Source organism: Chelonoidis abingdonii, chromosome 1 (genome assembly GCF_003597395.2).
Source record: "Chelonoidis abingdonii isolate Lonesome George chromosome 1, CheloAbing_2.0, whole genome shotgun sequence".
In the NCBI taxonomy this organism is placed as follows: domain Eukaryota; kingdom Metazoa; phylum Chordata; order Testudines; family Testudinidae; genus Chelonoidis; species Chelonoidis abingdonii.
Window position 1 is genome coordinate 29,998,354 of NC_133769.1, and position 16,193 is coordinate 30,014,546.

The 16,193-nt window shown below is 41.6% G+C and overlaps 1 protein-coding gene across 1 annotated transcript in view; it reads right to left on the reverse strand.

Annotated features, from left to right (window-relative positions):
• The window catches only part of COG5 (component of oligomeric golgi complex 5), a 380,013-nt gene that overhangs the window by 106,663 nt on the left and 257,157 nt on the right, over window positions 1-16,193 (reverse strand). Inside the window, 2 exon segments of the mRNA XM_075064882.1 lie at window positions 15,666-15,743; window positions 15,841-15,953. Coding sequence (XP_074920983.1) covers window positions 15,666-15,743; window positions 15,841-15,953 — 191 coding nt within the window.

Here is a 16,193-nt window from a genome sequence, read left to right on the forward strand (position 1 = left end):
ATCATTTTTTAATCTTTTAGAAAGTAACCAGCTCCACAAATTGGGCATGACTCAGAAGTGGGAAGGCTTTTTCTAGGCCAGCAACCCTGGGCCCCTTTAAGGATTGCCTCTCCCCACCTTTTTTCATCCCCCCACTTGTGGGCAGTCAATTTCCTCATACGTTGGGTTTGATGAGAGGAGCTCCTTGGCTAACAAAAGTGTATAATTGGCTCCCACACACCCTGCTGTTGGGAAGAACACCCCCACCCCCACTGCCCCTTGGTAACTGGCATTAAGAGTAGGATTGGGGTTTGGGGCCTTGCTGTGGTCATCATGCTAGTAGCCTTTTTGGACTGGGAAAGACTTTTCCCCTCACTACTAGATTTGGCTTGGGTGTTGTATGGTTTTCTTCCTTCCTCTCAGCAGCCAGACCCCCAGAAGGTAGGTTAGGTTGTAAAATTTGTGTTGTTGCAAATTGGCAGGTGCCCAGAGCAGGTGCTTGTTCAATAGAAGGTCTGGTTCCCTGACAAACTAAAATTTTGTCCCTGGCAAACAGGAGAAGAGGTTCCACTCCCAGAGCAGGCACTAGGTTAAATCTGGAGCTTTACTGAAAGTAGTATCCAAACAACCAAACACACACAACTTGAACAAGCCTCACTGCGTCTGAGTGTCTCTGCAACACATGCCAAACTCTCCTGCTGCTGTAACCACACTTGCTCCCCAGCACTGTTCCTTTTGACCTCCTCAACAGATCTTCAATCCTTAAAGGGATAGAGCACTAATAACTATAACCTTGGCATTCCCTTCTCAGTGCTGCAAAGGCATTTCCTAAAAAGGTGAGGAACTGGGTTGCGGCTTCTGACAGGGAAAGGAGATAATCCCTTTTCCTCAAACACTCAACTCTTGTACAGGGGGCGGAAGGCAGTGGGGTCCCACCAATGGGATGAGGTTAAAGAGGTGGAGAAGTGGGACTAAGGACAGCCCTCCTCCAGGTGGAATGGATTACAAAGCAGGGGTGCCCTGCATGGGATAAATTATTGCCAGCGAGTTTCCCAGATGTGTTACTTAATAAAGTTGTGGCCTAGTTAAACTACATTCCTGGCAACATGTCTTTCTTCCTAGAGCATATGTCAACCTGAACATTGCCTGGCCTGAATTTTACGTACCACTAAGAACACAGTTAAGGTTCTTTTTATAAGAGGAAAATAATAGTGCGTGGGAGCAGGGTGGTTCTGACCACATTGTCTATGGAAGACAGAGCTGTGGAGGGAGAAGATATGCAAATAGTTTTGGCTTGGATTGTCCCTCCAAGGTCTATCAAAAACCATTACTCAAGACACATATAGAATCAGCTTCATTAGATTACAAAGCACAACTTCTACAATGAAATGAACTGTCTACAATGTATCATTATAGGTTTTCTAACATAAAATCCATTCCAGAAAACAGATGCTAATATTTTTAATTAATTTATACACTAAAATTTAGAAACCAGCATTCCAGTTCTTTCTGTGTTGAAAATTATACGTGAGTGGAGAAAGTTAAACTACATACACCAGAAAAAAAACCCTAATGCTTGCTTTGAAATCTAGTCACAGACAGATTAACATCTTGTGATACAATCCCCTGTAGTAGAAGCAGCTGACAAGATGAGTAATGGCCTGCATCCGATTATCTTCAGCTCCGTGGCAATCATTTTCCATCAGTTTCCTATCTCTTAACCAGCAACCCTGGAAGAAGGTCACCATTCTCTCAACTTCTTTTCTTTGCCCAATGAGTTGGTTTTAAAAATGCAGGGAACACATACATCTCTGTAAATTAAGAAGTCTGATTACATTACCATTGGCTGGTGTACAACTGGCTTACATGAACACAGCATGATTTGTCAAATTCCTTAAGTAATATAGTCTCCAAGAAGTAAATCATTGCATTTCTGCATATAATACAGTGCAGCTCCCCTTTTCATGCAATCTATTCTTTTCTTCTTACAAAGAAAACTTTTAACTGTATTTAATGGCATCTAAAATTCAGGGTTAGTAATATTCAGGTCAACATATTCATATATTTCTCATTATGGGACATATCTGAATCAAACTTTCAAAGCCTTATTCCTAACACCTGAATAGCTATACACTGTCAAACAGAGAACTGTATAAGCATTCAGTAAACAAGTAATTCCTGCATAAGCAATACTGTGGAAGGTTTACCAGGAACTATACGGTATACACTCTGCCTGATTCTAATCTAACACCAGAGTGAACGAGAAAAATACTACTGAAATAAACCTTTAGGAGATCAGGAATGGCCCCACAGTGTTTATTACTTTTGTTTATAGACTCTGTTCTGAAAAGAATGTGTTATTAATTCCATAAATGTTTTGGAGTATGCCAAACCAATTCTATATATTGAAAAGATACTGTATTATGAATATAAAAACATTGATTGTAACCTTCATCTATACAGTGGCTACTTTACATACCACCACTGGTGCCAAGAAACTCTAGTGCAGGCATAGCTGGCCAGGGGAGGGTCATCCCAGCATAGGAGGATCCTCCAGTGGTGCAGGATCAGTTTAGTGGCTCCTATGTAACTCCAGTAGTCAGTGTAAAAGGCATAACCAACGCTTCTCTGCATCCTGACAATCCCTAATTGTGGGACAACTGGAGTTACTGGCAAGCAACATAAATTAGAGGAGCCTTTCAACTGCTTTGGATTGGCCCAGTCCACAGCCAGTCAGGATTGATGAATTATAAAGGTGCCTTTAAATGACACTTAGGCTACCACTACACTAGAGAACTTACAGAGCTGCAGTTGCCGCCACTGAAAGCTCTCTAACGCCGCTTTAAACCAATGGGACAGAGCTCTCTCATCGGCTAAACTATTCCAGCTCTCCTGCCAACTTAGTGCTGTCCACATTGGCGCTTATGTCAGTGTAACTTATGTCGCTCACGGGTATGGTTTATTCACGTCCTTGAGTAACATAAGTTATGCCAACATAAGCTGTAGTGTAGACATAGCCTCAAACTATTAAATTACTTCTGAAAATAGGATATAGGCATTTTTGTAAATGTTATTCTTAGAGGTCTACATTCTATTTCATCATGTGAAGTCCAAGGAAAACGATCAGAAATTAGATTCCAGTTTGACCCCATTCCCTACCATTGCATTTTTCCCCCTCTTACACAATTTATAAATTAGACTCAGTCTCACAAACTTTCCTCGAATGAGTATTCCTTACTCATGTGAATACTTGCACTGGAGCCAATGGGCCTCTGCACGAGTAGGGGTTGCGGGATTGGGTCTTCTCTCAATAACACAGTTTACGTTAGCACATACGTTACACAGAAAAAGCTGGGGCATGGTGGAAACAACATTGGTTATGCTTAGGCCGAGAAACATAATATACAGTAAGAGACAAATTCTGATCTCAAATACTTTGGAGCAACTAATATGGGACTTGCATCTACAAATCTGATGGCAGAAGATGACCATCAAAGGAAGTCTCTGTCCCCTCAAGTATACTGTAACTTTCTGGTATGGATCATGAGTCAGCAAAGCATTATTATCTCATTGTTCACCTGTACTCCCCCATCTGTCTGTATCAAACTGTTGTTTTTCGTCTTATACTTAAGAGTGTAACCTCTTCACGGTGGGGACTGTCTTTTTGTTCTGTGTTTGTATAGCACCTAGCACAGTAGTTCCTGGTCTATGATTGGGATACAAACAATCACACACCACAAAAGCACATCCTTAACTTTAAGCATGTGCATTGTCCCATGGACTTCAACAGTATTTCTCATATACTTTAAATTAAGCATGTGCTTACTTGTGTCACCAAATCAGGGTTATAATTTGCTATTAGCATAAAGGCTTTTTCCACCTCTTATACTTTGATTTCACATGTTGCCTTGAAGATTACTGCCTTGGTATTACCCTTGTGTCCAGACAATATTACTGTGCATCTTCCTCCACATTACCTCTTTCTTCCCAGATGAACAAATAATTCTACATCAGTGAAGAATAATGCCTCCTGGCACTGTCCCTCAGACAGTGGTAATTCATCTTACTCCCCAGCATGGCTGAGCCTCATAGGAGCCATAATCTGGACATTTACTAGGATATACTTAGGCTATACCTACACTTGAGATGTTACAGCGGCACAACTGTAGCGATGCACCTGTACTGCTATAAGATCTCTCATGTAGCCACTCTATGCTGATTAAAGAGAGCTCTTCCGTCAACATAATGAAACCACCCCCAACGAGCAGCAGTAGCTATGTCTCCCGCCGACATAGCGTTGTGCACACTACCACTTATGCTTGCGAAATTTATGTCACTCGGGGTGTTTGTTTTTTCCACACCTGTAACAAGTCTTCTCTTGGGGAGCGTTGCCTAGTGGTCACGGCTGCAACTCAGGACTGCCAAGGAGGTTGTGGGGAGGGGAGCCTGGGCCCTCCCATTCCACCGGGCTCTGACCCAGAGCCCTTTGGGCTATGAGCAGTTTGGCAACCAAGACTGTTTAAGACTGTCCTTCTTGGGCCTCTTCTTCTTGTCCATCCACCCCCCCGGGGTCAGCTTAGTCCAAGGCTTTCCCTTGGTGTGGAAACCTAAACCACAATAACTACATCCACATTCCACAAGATACTTCCCTCTCTGGTTGTCTCTGGGTTGGATCCTCCCTTCCCTCAGGGAGGGTACCTTTGAGTAGCTGTGTCAAAATCTTAAGCTTCCCTCTGCTCTGCTGGAGCTGTGGGCTGCAAGTCTGCTCACCTCCAGCTCTGCCACCCAAATGAGCTAATTTCCTGCCTTTTAATTCCTCCATCAGATGGAGCATTTGCTTCAGGTGTGGCAGGGCAGAGCTGGCTGAGCCCAAAATAATCCCTTAACACCTTGTTGCCCAGTGTGTGATTTGTACACCCCATTACTACACCCTTGAGCTACATAAATTTTGCTGAAATAAGTAGTAGTGCAGACGTGGTCTTAGAGCAAGCAGTACAGTAAATTAAGGTTATCTGAAGTAAATCTCTTTATTGTAAACCAAGATGATGGAGTTCTTCCCTGGACACTGTACCTTGATGCAGTGGGAAAGTGCATATAGTCCAATGACCCTGAGAGCTAAGACAGTAGTAATTTAACTCCGCACAGTGTCACCCACGCCAGACATGTCAAAAATGAGTGACCAGACGAAAAGCAGTCCATCTGTCCTGCAACAATCGAGCCTTATAAAAATCTTGTGCTACAGCAGGGGTCGGCAACCTTTCTGAAGTGCTGTGCCGAGTCTTCATTTATTCACTCTAATTTAAGGTTTCGTGGGCCAGTAATAAATTTTAACGTTTTTAGAAGGTCTCTTTTTATAAGTCTATAATATATAACTAAACTATTGTTGTATGTAAAATAAATAAGGTTTTTAAAATGTTTAAGAAGATTCATTTAAAATTAAATTAAAATCCAGAGCCCCCCGGACTGGTGGCAAGAACCCGGGTAGCGTGAGTGCCACTGAAAATCAGCTTGTGTGCCGCCTTCGGCACATGTGCCATAGGTTGCCTACTCCTGTGCTACAGAAATACAAGATAGCCATTCTGGCAAACAGCATGATAGTGAGGGATGGCAGGGCATTCTTCAGATCCTAAGTCAATGGTTCTCAACCAGGAGTACATGTACAGCATCTTTCAGGGGTACATCGACATCTAGATATTTCCCTAGTTTTACAACAGGCTACATAAAAAGCACTAGCGAAGTCACTACAAACTCAAATTTCATACAGACAATGATTTGTTTATACTGCTATATATACTATAAACTGAAATGTAAGTACAATATTTATATTCCAATTGATTTATTTGATAATTATATGGTAAAAGTGAGAAAGTAAGCAATTTTGCAGTAATAGTGTGCTGTGACATTTATGTATTTTTATGGCTGATTTTATAAATTTTTAAGTGAGATGAAACTTGGGGGTACACAAGACAAATCAGACTCTTGAAAGGAGTACAGTAGTCTGGAAAGGTTGAGAACCACTGTCCTAAGTGACATGACAGCATGGGAAGGATTCAGATTCAGAAGATGGAGTATTAGTTTATATTTTAGTATGACAACAGAAACAATAAGAACATTTTAAAGATACAATATATGGGCATTATATAAAATTCTCCTTTTGACAGTCTTCATTATTACAATACAATGTATAGTAGATAGACTGAAATACGTCTGTTCCTTTTATAGTTGGGAGTCATATTAGTATTGTAGTTGCTCAAATCAACTGCAGACTCCACATTTAGCTTAATGCTGCCTACTCAGAGGATTACAAGATTATTTTAGATGGTATGTACTGCAGGCTAGTAAAATCCAAGTGATAAAACTGCATTCCCACATGCTCTTATGAAACTGGCTTGATTCCATAGCTCAAAAAGTATAACCCATTTTTCAGTACACAGCTTTTGAAGTGTCAATAAATTGCTGAACACCAGTGTCATAGAAGCAAAGATATATGAAGTTGTGCAGCCCCCACCACCATACAATATTATTAAGGTTGCAGTATGACAAACTGGTTTAAAGTTAGCATTGAACACAAAATCAGAACAGCTTCCCTAATTTAAAAAAAAACATATATAAACTACTAATTAACTTTGATAATTACTGAAATGCAATCTTTAGAGCTCTGTTCTTAATATATCAAGTTAGTATTTTATATCAAATCCAGATTAAAGAAATGAGAACAAAAGAGTACCACTATATTCAGTATCAGATATAAATGCAAGAGGGTACCAAAAATATAAGATTTATTTTTTACGAGTTTGTTTTCATTACATCCTGAATAGCAGAGCCACTCATGACGCAAGTTCTGAACTTAATGAGTACAATAACCTCTCATCTGTGAATTATCAGATTTGTGTGTATTTAACATTGCTATTCTAACATTAAAATACCATACGCACTCTGATATGCTACTCCCAAGCAAGTTCTCACTTCACAACCATCCCCCTACAACTTATTTTTCCTGTGAAAACTTAGATATTTTGACTAGGATATGAAAAACATCTTTATTGTCAAGTCTCTCTGAAATGTAAAACAATACAGAGAATATATGCTATTTTCTGCAGGCTCATGGAATAAGGCTTTGCATACTGATACACACAACGTTTTCCATTTGTAGTCAAAAGCCTGGCATATAGAAACTCAGATTTGAGACCATCACTCGGAAAACTGAAGATATTTAAAGGACAACCTAAATATTTTGTCCACCAATAAAGAGAGTGCAAGTGATTTAATAATTCTGTACAGCAAGACCTCATGGGACTGAACTAAGGAAAATCCATTTGCACTATTTCTATAGCAACATAATTGCCAAATGTTAGACTATGAACAAAAGCTATCATTTTCAGTAGTACAATTCATCAGTACAGAAACAGACTAATGCAAAACATGTTCTGAATAAACCCTTGATATCTTCTAGAGGTAGTCAGGATTAAACTAAAAAAACAAAAAAAGATTAGTGCATTTAAATTTCTGATGTTGTCTACATTATATATTGCAGGTAAATTTATTCAATAAGCACCACCATGATTTTTTAAAGAAAACTTTCTTTTACTGCAGGGCATGGAATTTCATTACACTGAGTCTGATCACTTTAAGCCGAAGGCATAATGGTTTCCAGATTTCCAGCAGCAGTGCAAAATTAAAAAGGGTGTTTTTATGCAACTGAGAAAGTAATTAAAACTGTTTTAAAAATATAACTTCCTGAACTAGAAAATAAAGGTTAAGAGTATATAGTTTTGAAACTCACCATTAGAACACTTAGGTGATTCCTAAGAAAATCTACTTCCAAGCAGTAAAAATATTAAGTTGTTAAATAATGTCCTGTGTCTTTTAAATGCTTCAAAAACATTAATCCTCTCATACCTATGAAAGATAAGTATAAACTGTAATAAACTAAATCTAATGCTTCAGAAAGTCCATGGCCACCCAAGAGACTAACATTTTCTTGTCCCCAGAAAACAAGTCCAGCATGGGCGCAGTGTAAGGTTTCCTGTAAGCTTTTAAAATGCTTTCACCTTGATCTTGAGAAAAAAACCTGTTACCTATCTTTCATAACTGTTGTTCTTCGAGATGTGTTGCTCATGTCCATTCCATTCTAGGTGTGTGCATGCCCACACATACAGCTGCTAGAGATTTTTGCCTTAGCAGTATCCATAGGGTTGGCAGTGGCACCCGCTGGAGTGCTGCACTCATGTGTCAGTATATTAGGTGCCGCCAGCGCTACGCCCTCTCAGTTCCTTCTTGCCAGCAACTCTGACAGAGGGGTAGGATTGCGGGTAATGGAATGGATATGAGCAACGTATCTCGAAGAACAACAGTTAGGAAAGGTAGGTAACCATTTTTTTTCTTCAAGTGGTTTTTTTTGCTTCGATTCCATTCTCGGTGACTCACAAGCAATATCCATGAAGGTGGGATCAGAGTTCACAGCCGTGCGGCTTGCAACACTACTCTACCGAAGCCAGCGTCGTCTCACCCTTACTGGGTAAGGGCATAATGAGATGTGAATATGTGAATGGATGACCAGGTAGTGGTCCTGCAGGTATCTTGAATTGGCAGTTGGGCTAGGAAGGCTGCTGCCAAGGCTTGCACCTTAGTCGAGTGGGTGGCTACAATCACCAGTGAAGGTACTTTTGCCTGCTTATAACAAAACCAGATGCAGGCGGTAATCCATGATGAAATTCTCTGGGCGGACACCAAAAGATCTTTCATACTGTCTAACACCACGACAAATAACTGTGTCAGCTTCTGGAATGACTTAGTACATTCAATGTAAAAGGCCAGTGCTCTCCTGATGTCCAGAGAGTGTAATCTACGCTCCTCCTCTGACTCATGAGGCTTTGGGAAGAAGATGGGCAAGAATACGTCCTGGTTCATATGAAACTGTGAAACAACCTTGGGCAGAAAAGCTGGGTGCGGACTCAGCTGGACCTTGTCTTTGAAAAATGCCGTATATGGCGGCTCCGAGGTTAGTGCCCTAATTTCAGAGACCCTGAGGGCAGACGTTATCACCACTAAGAATGAGACCTTCCAGGAGAGTAGAAGAAGGGAACAGGAAGTAAGGATCAACTGCAGCAAGGCCTGCTCAGGCCAAATATCCTGGTCCAAGGCCCTGCACGTGAATCGTTTCCACTTGGCTAGGTAGGTAACCCTGGTGGAGGGCTTCCTGCTGCCCAACAGAACCTGCTGGACACGAGCAGAGCACTCCTGCTCTTGTACATTCAACCACACAGCAGCCAAGATGTCAGGTGCAGCATTCACTGCCAAGCTTGGGTGCAGAAGACTACCATGGTCTGAGACAGCAGATCCAGCCAGAGCGTCAGCTGCAGTGTGGTCACCGCCGAGAGGTCCAACAGAACGCCGAACTAGTGTTGGCAAGGCCAAGTCAGTGCTATCAGAATTACCTTTGCCTTGTCTTGTTTGATCTTCATTAGAACCCTGTGGATTAATGGCACCAGCGGGAATATGTACATCAGAGCCCCCGACTGTAGGAGTAAAAAGGCGTCTGACAGGGAGCCTCTCTTGATCCCTCGAATTGAGCAGAACACATGGCATTTCCTATTTTGACAAGACGCGAACAAGTCCACTCGGAGAGTTCCCCCCTTGTGGAAGATCACACTGACCATACCCAGATGCAATGGCCATTCTTGGTGAGATGAGAAGGATCTGCTGAGATGATTTGCTAACATGTTCTTGGTCTGGGGAGGTGCACAGCCATGAGATAAATGGCATGCCGCACACAGAAGCCCCAGAGCCAGAGAGCTTCCTGGCAAAGGGCTGACGACTTGGCTCCGCCTTCCTTGTTGAAATAAAAATCGAGACGGTATCATCCGTCAGGCCCTGTACCATCTTGCCCTCCAGGTGGGACCGGAAAGCCTGACAGGCCAACTGAACTGCTCTGAGCTCCCTGACATTTATGTTGAGGGAGTCATCATTCTGCGACCAGAGGCCTTGTATGCTGAGCCCACCCAGGTAGGCTCCCCAGCTCAGGTCCGAGGCATTGGAAACCAGGGTCAGCAATGGGGATGGAGCCATGAAGGGAACTCCCTCCAGCACCGATCTGGGGTCCACCCACCATTTCAGGGACAACCGGATATGGTCCAACACTCTGACTACCAGGTCTAGATCGTTCCTTTTGGGGGTGTGGACTGATGCCAGCCACACTTGTAGTGGCCAGAGATGGAGCAGGCATGATGGACCATGTGAGTACAAGCTGCCATGTGGCCTAACAACCTCAGGCAGGTGCGGGCGGTGGTGAGCAGGTGGTCCCTTATATGTGAGATCAAGCCCAACATGGCTTGGAAATGGGCCTCCGGAAGAAAAACTCTGGCCCACATGGTATCGAAGACCGCCCCTATGAACTCTATCCATTGCACTGGTATGAGGGTTTATTTCTTTTCATTAACAGGCCCAGGTCATGACAGAACACAACAGATTGAGGCTCCTCTGCACCTGATCCCGAGATCTGCCCTTGATGAGCCAGTGGTCAAGATATGGATAGACCTGGACACCTCAGATAAGTGGCTACTGGCACTTCGTGAACACCTATGGGGCCAACAAGACATCAAAGGACAGCACCATGAACTGGAAATGATACTGGCCCACCAAAAACCTGAAGAACCCTCTGTGTCCTTGAAAGATGAAAATATGAAAATAAGCGTCTTTCAAGTTAAGAGCAGCGTACCAGTCTACCGGATCCAGGGCGGGAATGAAAGAAGCCAGGGAGACCATGTAGAACTTCAACTTCTTGAGATATTTGTTGAGGCACTGCAGTTCCAGAATGGGTCTTAGGACCCCATTTGCTTTTGGGATTAGGAAATAACAGGAGGAGAATTCTTTCCCCCTCACTTCCTGAGGGACCTCCTCCACTGCCCCCAGCTTCAGAAGGCTGTCAACTTCTTGAACAAGGAGTTGCTCGTGAGAAGGGTCCCTGAAGAGGGACAGGGAAGGAGGGGTGGAAAGGAGGGACAGCTGAGAATTACAGGGTGTAGCCCAGAGATAATGCTGATAACACGTAGGCCTGTTACAGGCAGAACAGGGCTTAAAACCTGGGAACGGGGTCATGTCCCGTTCTGGGATAATATTTAAGTAGTTTCTGTGCTCACTTGTGCTTCTATAAAAAATGTTGGGAAAAAATATAGCAAAAAAATCATACCTATAGTAATTAAGGAAAATCTAAATAAAATTATATTTTCTCCAAACTCACAGAAGGCAGTAATTCTACTGGCTTTTCTGTTTTTCCACTTGGGACCATTTGCAATTCTGTCAATAATGGAATGTGAAAACATTCACATCTGAAATGAAACAAGCTACATTTTTTTTTGTCAATTTTGAAAAAAAAGTTTTCAACAGTATTTCTGTGAAATGCAGAGTTATTGGGATTTTTTTTAAAACGCATTTTTAACGCCTCCCCCCCACCACAGTCCTAGGCACTTTTGTGCAATTGAAATTTCACAATTCCAAAACTGACAATTAAATAAAATAGACTGCTTATACCATTCTAAAAATACCCACCAGGAGGTATGAGAAAAAAAAGCCTTCCACAACATGCAAAAGAATAGCTCTTTAATCAGTTTATCTTGAAGTGGTTAATGAAGGTGGTCAGTCTCATTATCCGCACATTACAAATGGCACAGAGATAGGAAGTGATCTGCCAAAGGTCACTCAGCATGCCAGTAAGAGCTGGGAATAGAACCCAGGTCTCCTGAATCCCAGTCCAGTGCTCCAATCAATAAAATAAAATAAAAGAATAATAAATCCCTTCAGCCCTCAGCCCACCCTCTTCCCCAAAAGTCTGGCCGAATGATGGCTTTTGCAGTCTAATTGGATTGTTAACAAATCTGGGCACTAGCAGACCAAAGGGAGGAAAGAAGAGCTGCTCATGGAGTGTTCTGTCATTGGCCCCCTCCTGTCTGAATGGAGGCAGCCCCATCTCACATGTCTCCGCCAATCACAATTGCCAAAAACACAAAATGTTTTGTCATGCTGTTAAAATTACTTTTCACTTTGTAATGCCACTAACTGAAATGTGTGTGGGAGTGGAGGATCTACTGCATGTGAAGATCAGAGTTCAGTTTCAACTCTGTATCACAAAGAATTCAATCAGAGTCTCACCTATATGATTAGGGAATGGGCTCTCATAAAAAGATAGGCCAGATACTGAAATCAATGTTAGCTTAGCTATTGGCTTCCATAGCAGCAAGATTAGTCACTCGCTATTGAAAGAGGGAAGAAATAGGGTAGAACAGTTGAAGTCACCTACGAGTTCTTAAAAGGTGAATCAAATCTTTTTTTAAATAAATACAAAATCATTATAAAGAACAGAATCATTAACAGAAGAAGCACAACAAATTACATTATTTCAAACTGTATTTGTTATTTTAATGTTTAAACTCATCAGTTTTAAAATAAAAATTACTAATACATATCAAAACAATAACATGTAAAATAAGTTTTTCATTCTTTTGCCTGAAAAGCTTGAGATTAACCCACCAAGTTTCTGAATTTCTCTTGATACTGTTCATCAACACACATCTAAATCACTGAAAGAATATACTGGCAGGTAAACAAACTCAGTTCACCTTTAGTTTCAATATTATTATTTGTCATTTTTAAGTCTACATATGTAGATGGAGCAGGGTAATGAACCAAAAAGCAACCAGTTTACTTATTATTAAAGGGCGTGTGTTTATGAAGGCCAGGGTCACTTCTCTCATGTTTCTTCGGCTGGTGCCTATATTGCCATGGTTAGAACAAGAAAGCAGGTGGACAGGCAAAGTGGTAGTGCAGCTGCCACAGAAGATGACTAATAATGATGTTGACATTACTAACTGTAATTAGTACACAGAATGCAGAGTGGAATGTTATCTTCATATCATCTGGTGTGGGCATGCTGCCTTAGAAAATGGGTATAATGCTATTCAATTTAGCTTGTTTAATTGTTTAGCTCAGTTTACTAGTGAAACTGAACACAAAGAACATCCAACCTACTCTCCCATCTCTACAGCCTTTTTCAGAGGACTTGAAGATGGTGAACTGGTGGTGGCTTGGATTAGCATGAGATATACAGTTTTCATGAGTCAGTGCTGCGATTATTTCTTACTGGCAATGCACATCGTAGTTCTTGCTCCCCCAGACAGCTGTCTGTACAGCTCAAACTGAGTGGATTTACATGGCTTCCCAAATTTTAGCTGTGACTAGTACTTGACTGCTTTTGGCTGAACACCATCAACACTGATTTGTGTGGCTTTGTTGCCTACGCTCATCACATGATGCTGCACAGTACTTTTTCCCGTAGACCTCACACTGGGTGTTACCATGATAATGGCTAAGAAAAGCCCTGTACTGTATGGTATCAACCTGAGAAAGGAAGAAGTAAAGCAGCACCATACTATGCAGGATGAAGAGTTGCAAGGAGATCTGATATTGCATTAGCTATCTCATTCCCAGAATAAGAACTGTCCAGCTTTGTTTTATACTACTCTGTGCTGATCTCATAATTTACTGAGGAGGTCACTAATTGAGAAGAAGATAACCATGGAGAAACAAATACATATTATTTATAAAATTCAATCTAGCACCATAGGCTCAGTCTCACATTATGAAATTAATGGGAGGGGAGGGTGTTCAGTACCTCAGAACAGAGGCTCAGCACTTTATGGATTAGAACACAGTATTTCATTTACTAGCCAGTCTTTCCCTAATTTAAGCCTATAAAATTCCTTTCACTTGGGTATTCTTTAGTTAAACAGTGAGATAAAGAAGACTTCCCAGTCTCTCTCTCTCGCTCCCTGCCCAACCCCATTTCCCTAAGCCTCCTTGAATGATTGGGAAAGTCCTCTCCGGATCCAACAGCCATTCCTTAAAAGTAATGAGGGACACTGGAGATGGATCCAGGAGAGGGAGCTGCTACATATGGAAGATGGAAAGCTCATTTACATGAGTTCTCCTCACATCCAAACTGTTCCACAACTTCCCAGTGTGCAGGATTGCTCCATTTGTTTGAAGGGTCATTTTCCTCTTTTAAGAGGTTGGCCTATTGCAGAGACAGTTTGTGAAGCCCAAGGAGCAATGGATAATTTTTGCAAGAGCAAGTTTTTGGTATGCAGAGACATTACCAAAAGCTTATCCACTTCTTTGGGTTTAAGAAAAAAGAAAAAAAAACAAAAACTCCAGTCATTTCCTCTCAAGGAGATATTTCAAAGTGTCTGGCCATGGGACAATGCTATACTCCATGTATTTCAGAGTGGGCTTAAGTAATAGACAAGTAAGTTCACCGTGTTCAACCTTTATTATTTAATTTTACTGCTGAGAAAAATTTACATATGAATAATTTCCCAAAACCATTTCAAAAATTAAATCTGTGTGAATTAATAATCCAGCCATATGCATAGAAAAGGAGATGTCTGCATAAAAATAGACCGTAAAACTTCTTTTGTTTTTGTTGTTTCTCATTTACTAACTCAGACAAAATGGCTTCAATATTGCTGTTCCTAGCCCTGAAGGAGACCATTAATCAAATTATTCCAGATAAGAACAGAAAACAATACAAATGAATGGACAAGAATAGGTATTCATATCTGGGCCTTTGAAAGGAAAAAAACAGCCTTGATTATTTTTTCAGAGATGAAATTGCCAAAAAGTAGAGAAACAGATGGCTGAGAACACTAGATACCACATGAAGACATATTTTCCTATGAAGACTAATGCTCAACATTAATTACCCGAACTACACAATATATTATGGAAAGACAATAATGATCACTAATAAAAACTGACAATGGTGTCTTATCGGTCCTGTGGCAAATTGCTGGCATTATTATGATGGGTCTCGTGCTTTCTCTTCTTTGGGGGGGGTTGAGGGCACCATTTCTTGCCCCTGAATTGGAATATTAATTGCCCCACTAGTGTCCTTGAGGAGGGGAGTGGAGAGGGAGGGACCTGGGCCTGCCCTCTACTCAAGGTCCCAGCCCAGGGGCCATGAGGATAGTGATGAACCACTTGAACTGGCAGTTCCTTTCCCTGGGCTACTTCCCTCTCCTGCCCTTCAGCTTGTCAGGGGACTTCCTGCCCTCCCTCTGCACAAGCCAGGTGCCCCTTACGTAGGGTCTTGGACTTCTTAGCCCACCGCAGCACTCCTTCAAACTTTCCTCTGCATCCCTTCAAACTGTTCTCTGCTCCAATACCAATTCATCTCTGCTCCAACACCTCCAAACTGTTCTCTGCTCCAAAACCAATCCTTTCTGCTCCAACTCCCACACTGTCTGATTGAAGCAGGGGTTTTTATCATGGGACTGACTGCAGGTGCTCTAATTGGCTTCAGGTGCTCTAGTTAATCTATAGTAAACTTTCTTCCCCTTACAGGGAATAAGGCTCCCTTCTAACCCTCTCCTGCTGCCCTCTGGCCATGCTGTATCACAGTTCTTTTAAAGAAAACAAATGCAATTATTACAAGAAGATGTCTATGCCCTACAAATATACCCCACAGATCACAAACAGTCCATAAATGCACTTTCCTATGCTAGTCTGACTTTCACCACTGTCTCATTACTGAACTCTAAAACTGTAACTGAAAGGCTCCTCTCATCACATTTTCCTTAACAGAACCACTCGCTGTCTTTGTAAGAACTTATTCAGCTAAATGAAAACTTTACCTTAACTATTTCCTCAATGAAACAGACATGTGAAACAGGGTCTCTCTTCTTTGTCAGTACTTTTTGCAAGTGCTGCACCTGTAAAAGAATTTGTTTCAAAGATAATTTAGGTTTTCTAATGTGGTATATGCAAAAATTGCACTAATGTAGAAGAGGAAATATAGGGACTGAATACCTGTGCACAGGCTGCACAGATCTGATCCATAAGTTTCTCCATGTTTGTCCAGAGGGCTGCTCGGAAGGCTGCAGCGTTTCCTGGTGTTGGCATAACAGCTCGGCCAGGGCCACCTAAACATATTTTGAAGGCAACATATCAATCCATTTCAGAATTTAAAAATCTAGACCAACATTGTCAGCTATGAGTGCCTAAATGAGATTAAAACATAAAAATCCATCCACAGGCACCTAAAGAAGTGGCCTGATTTTCAGAAGTGTTGAGCAGTCACAGACAGCTTGAAGCAACAGCTTTGAGAGGCGTGAACAGCCTCAATCATCTCAATCAAGTATTAACTCTGAAGCCTAGCGAGG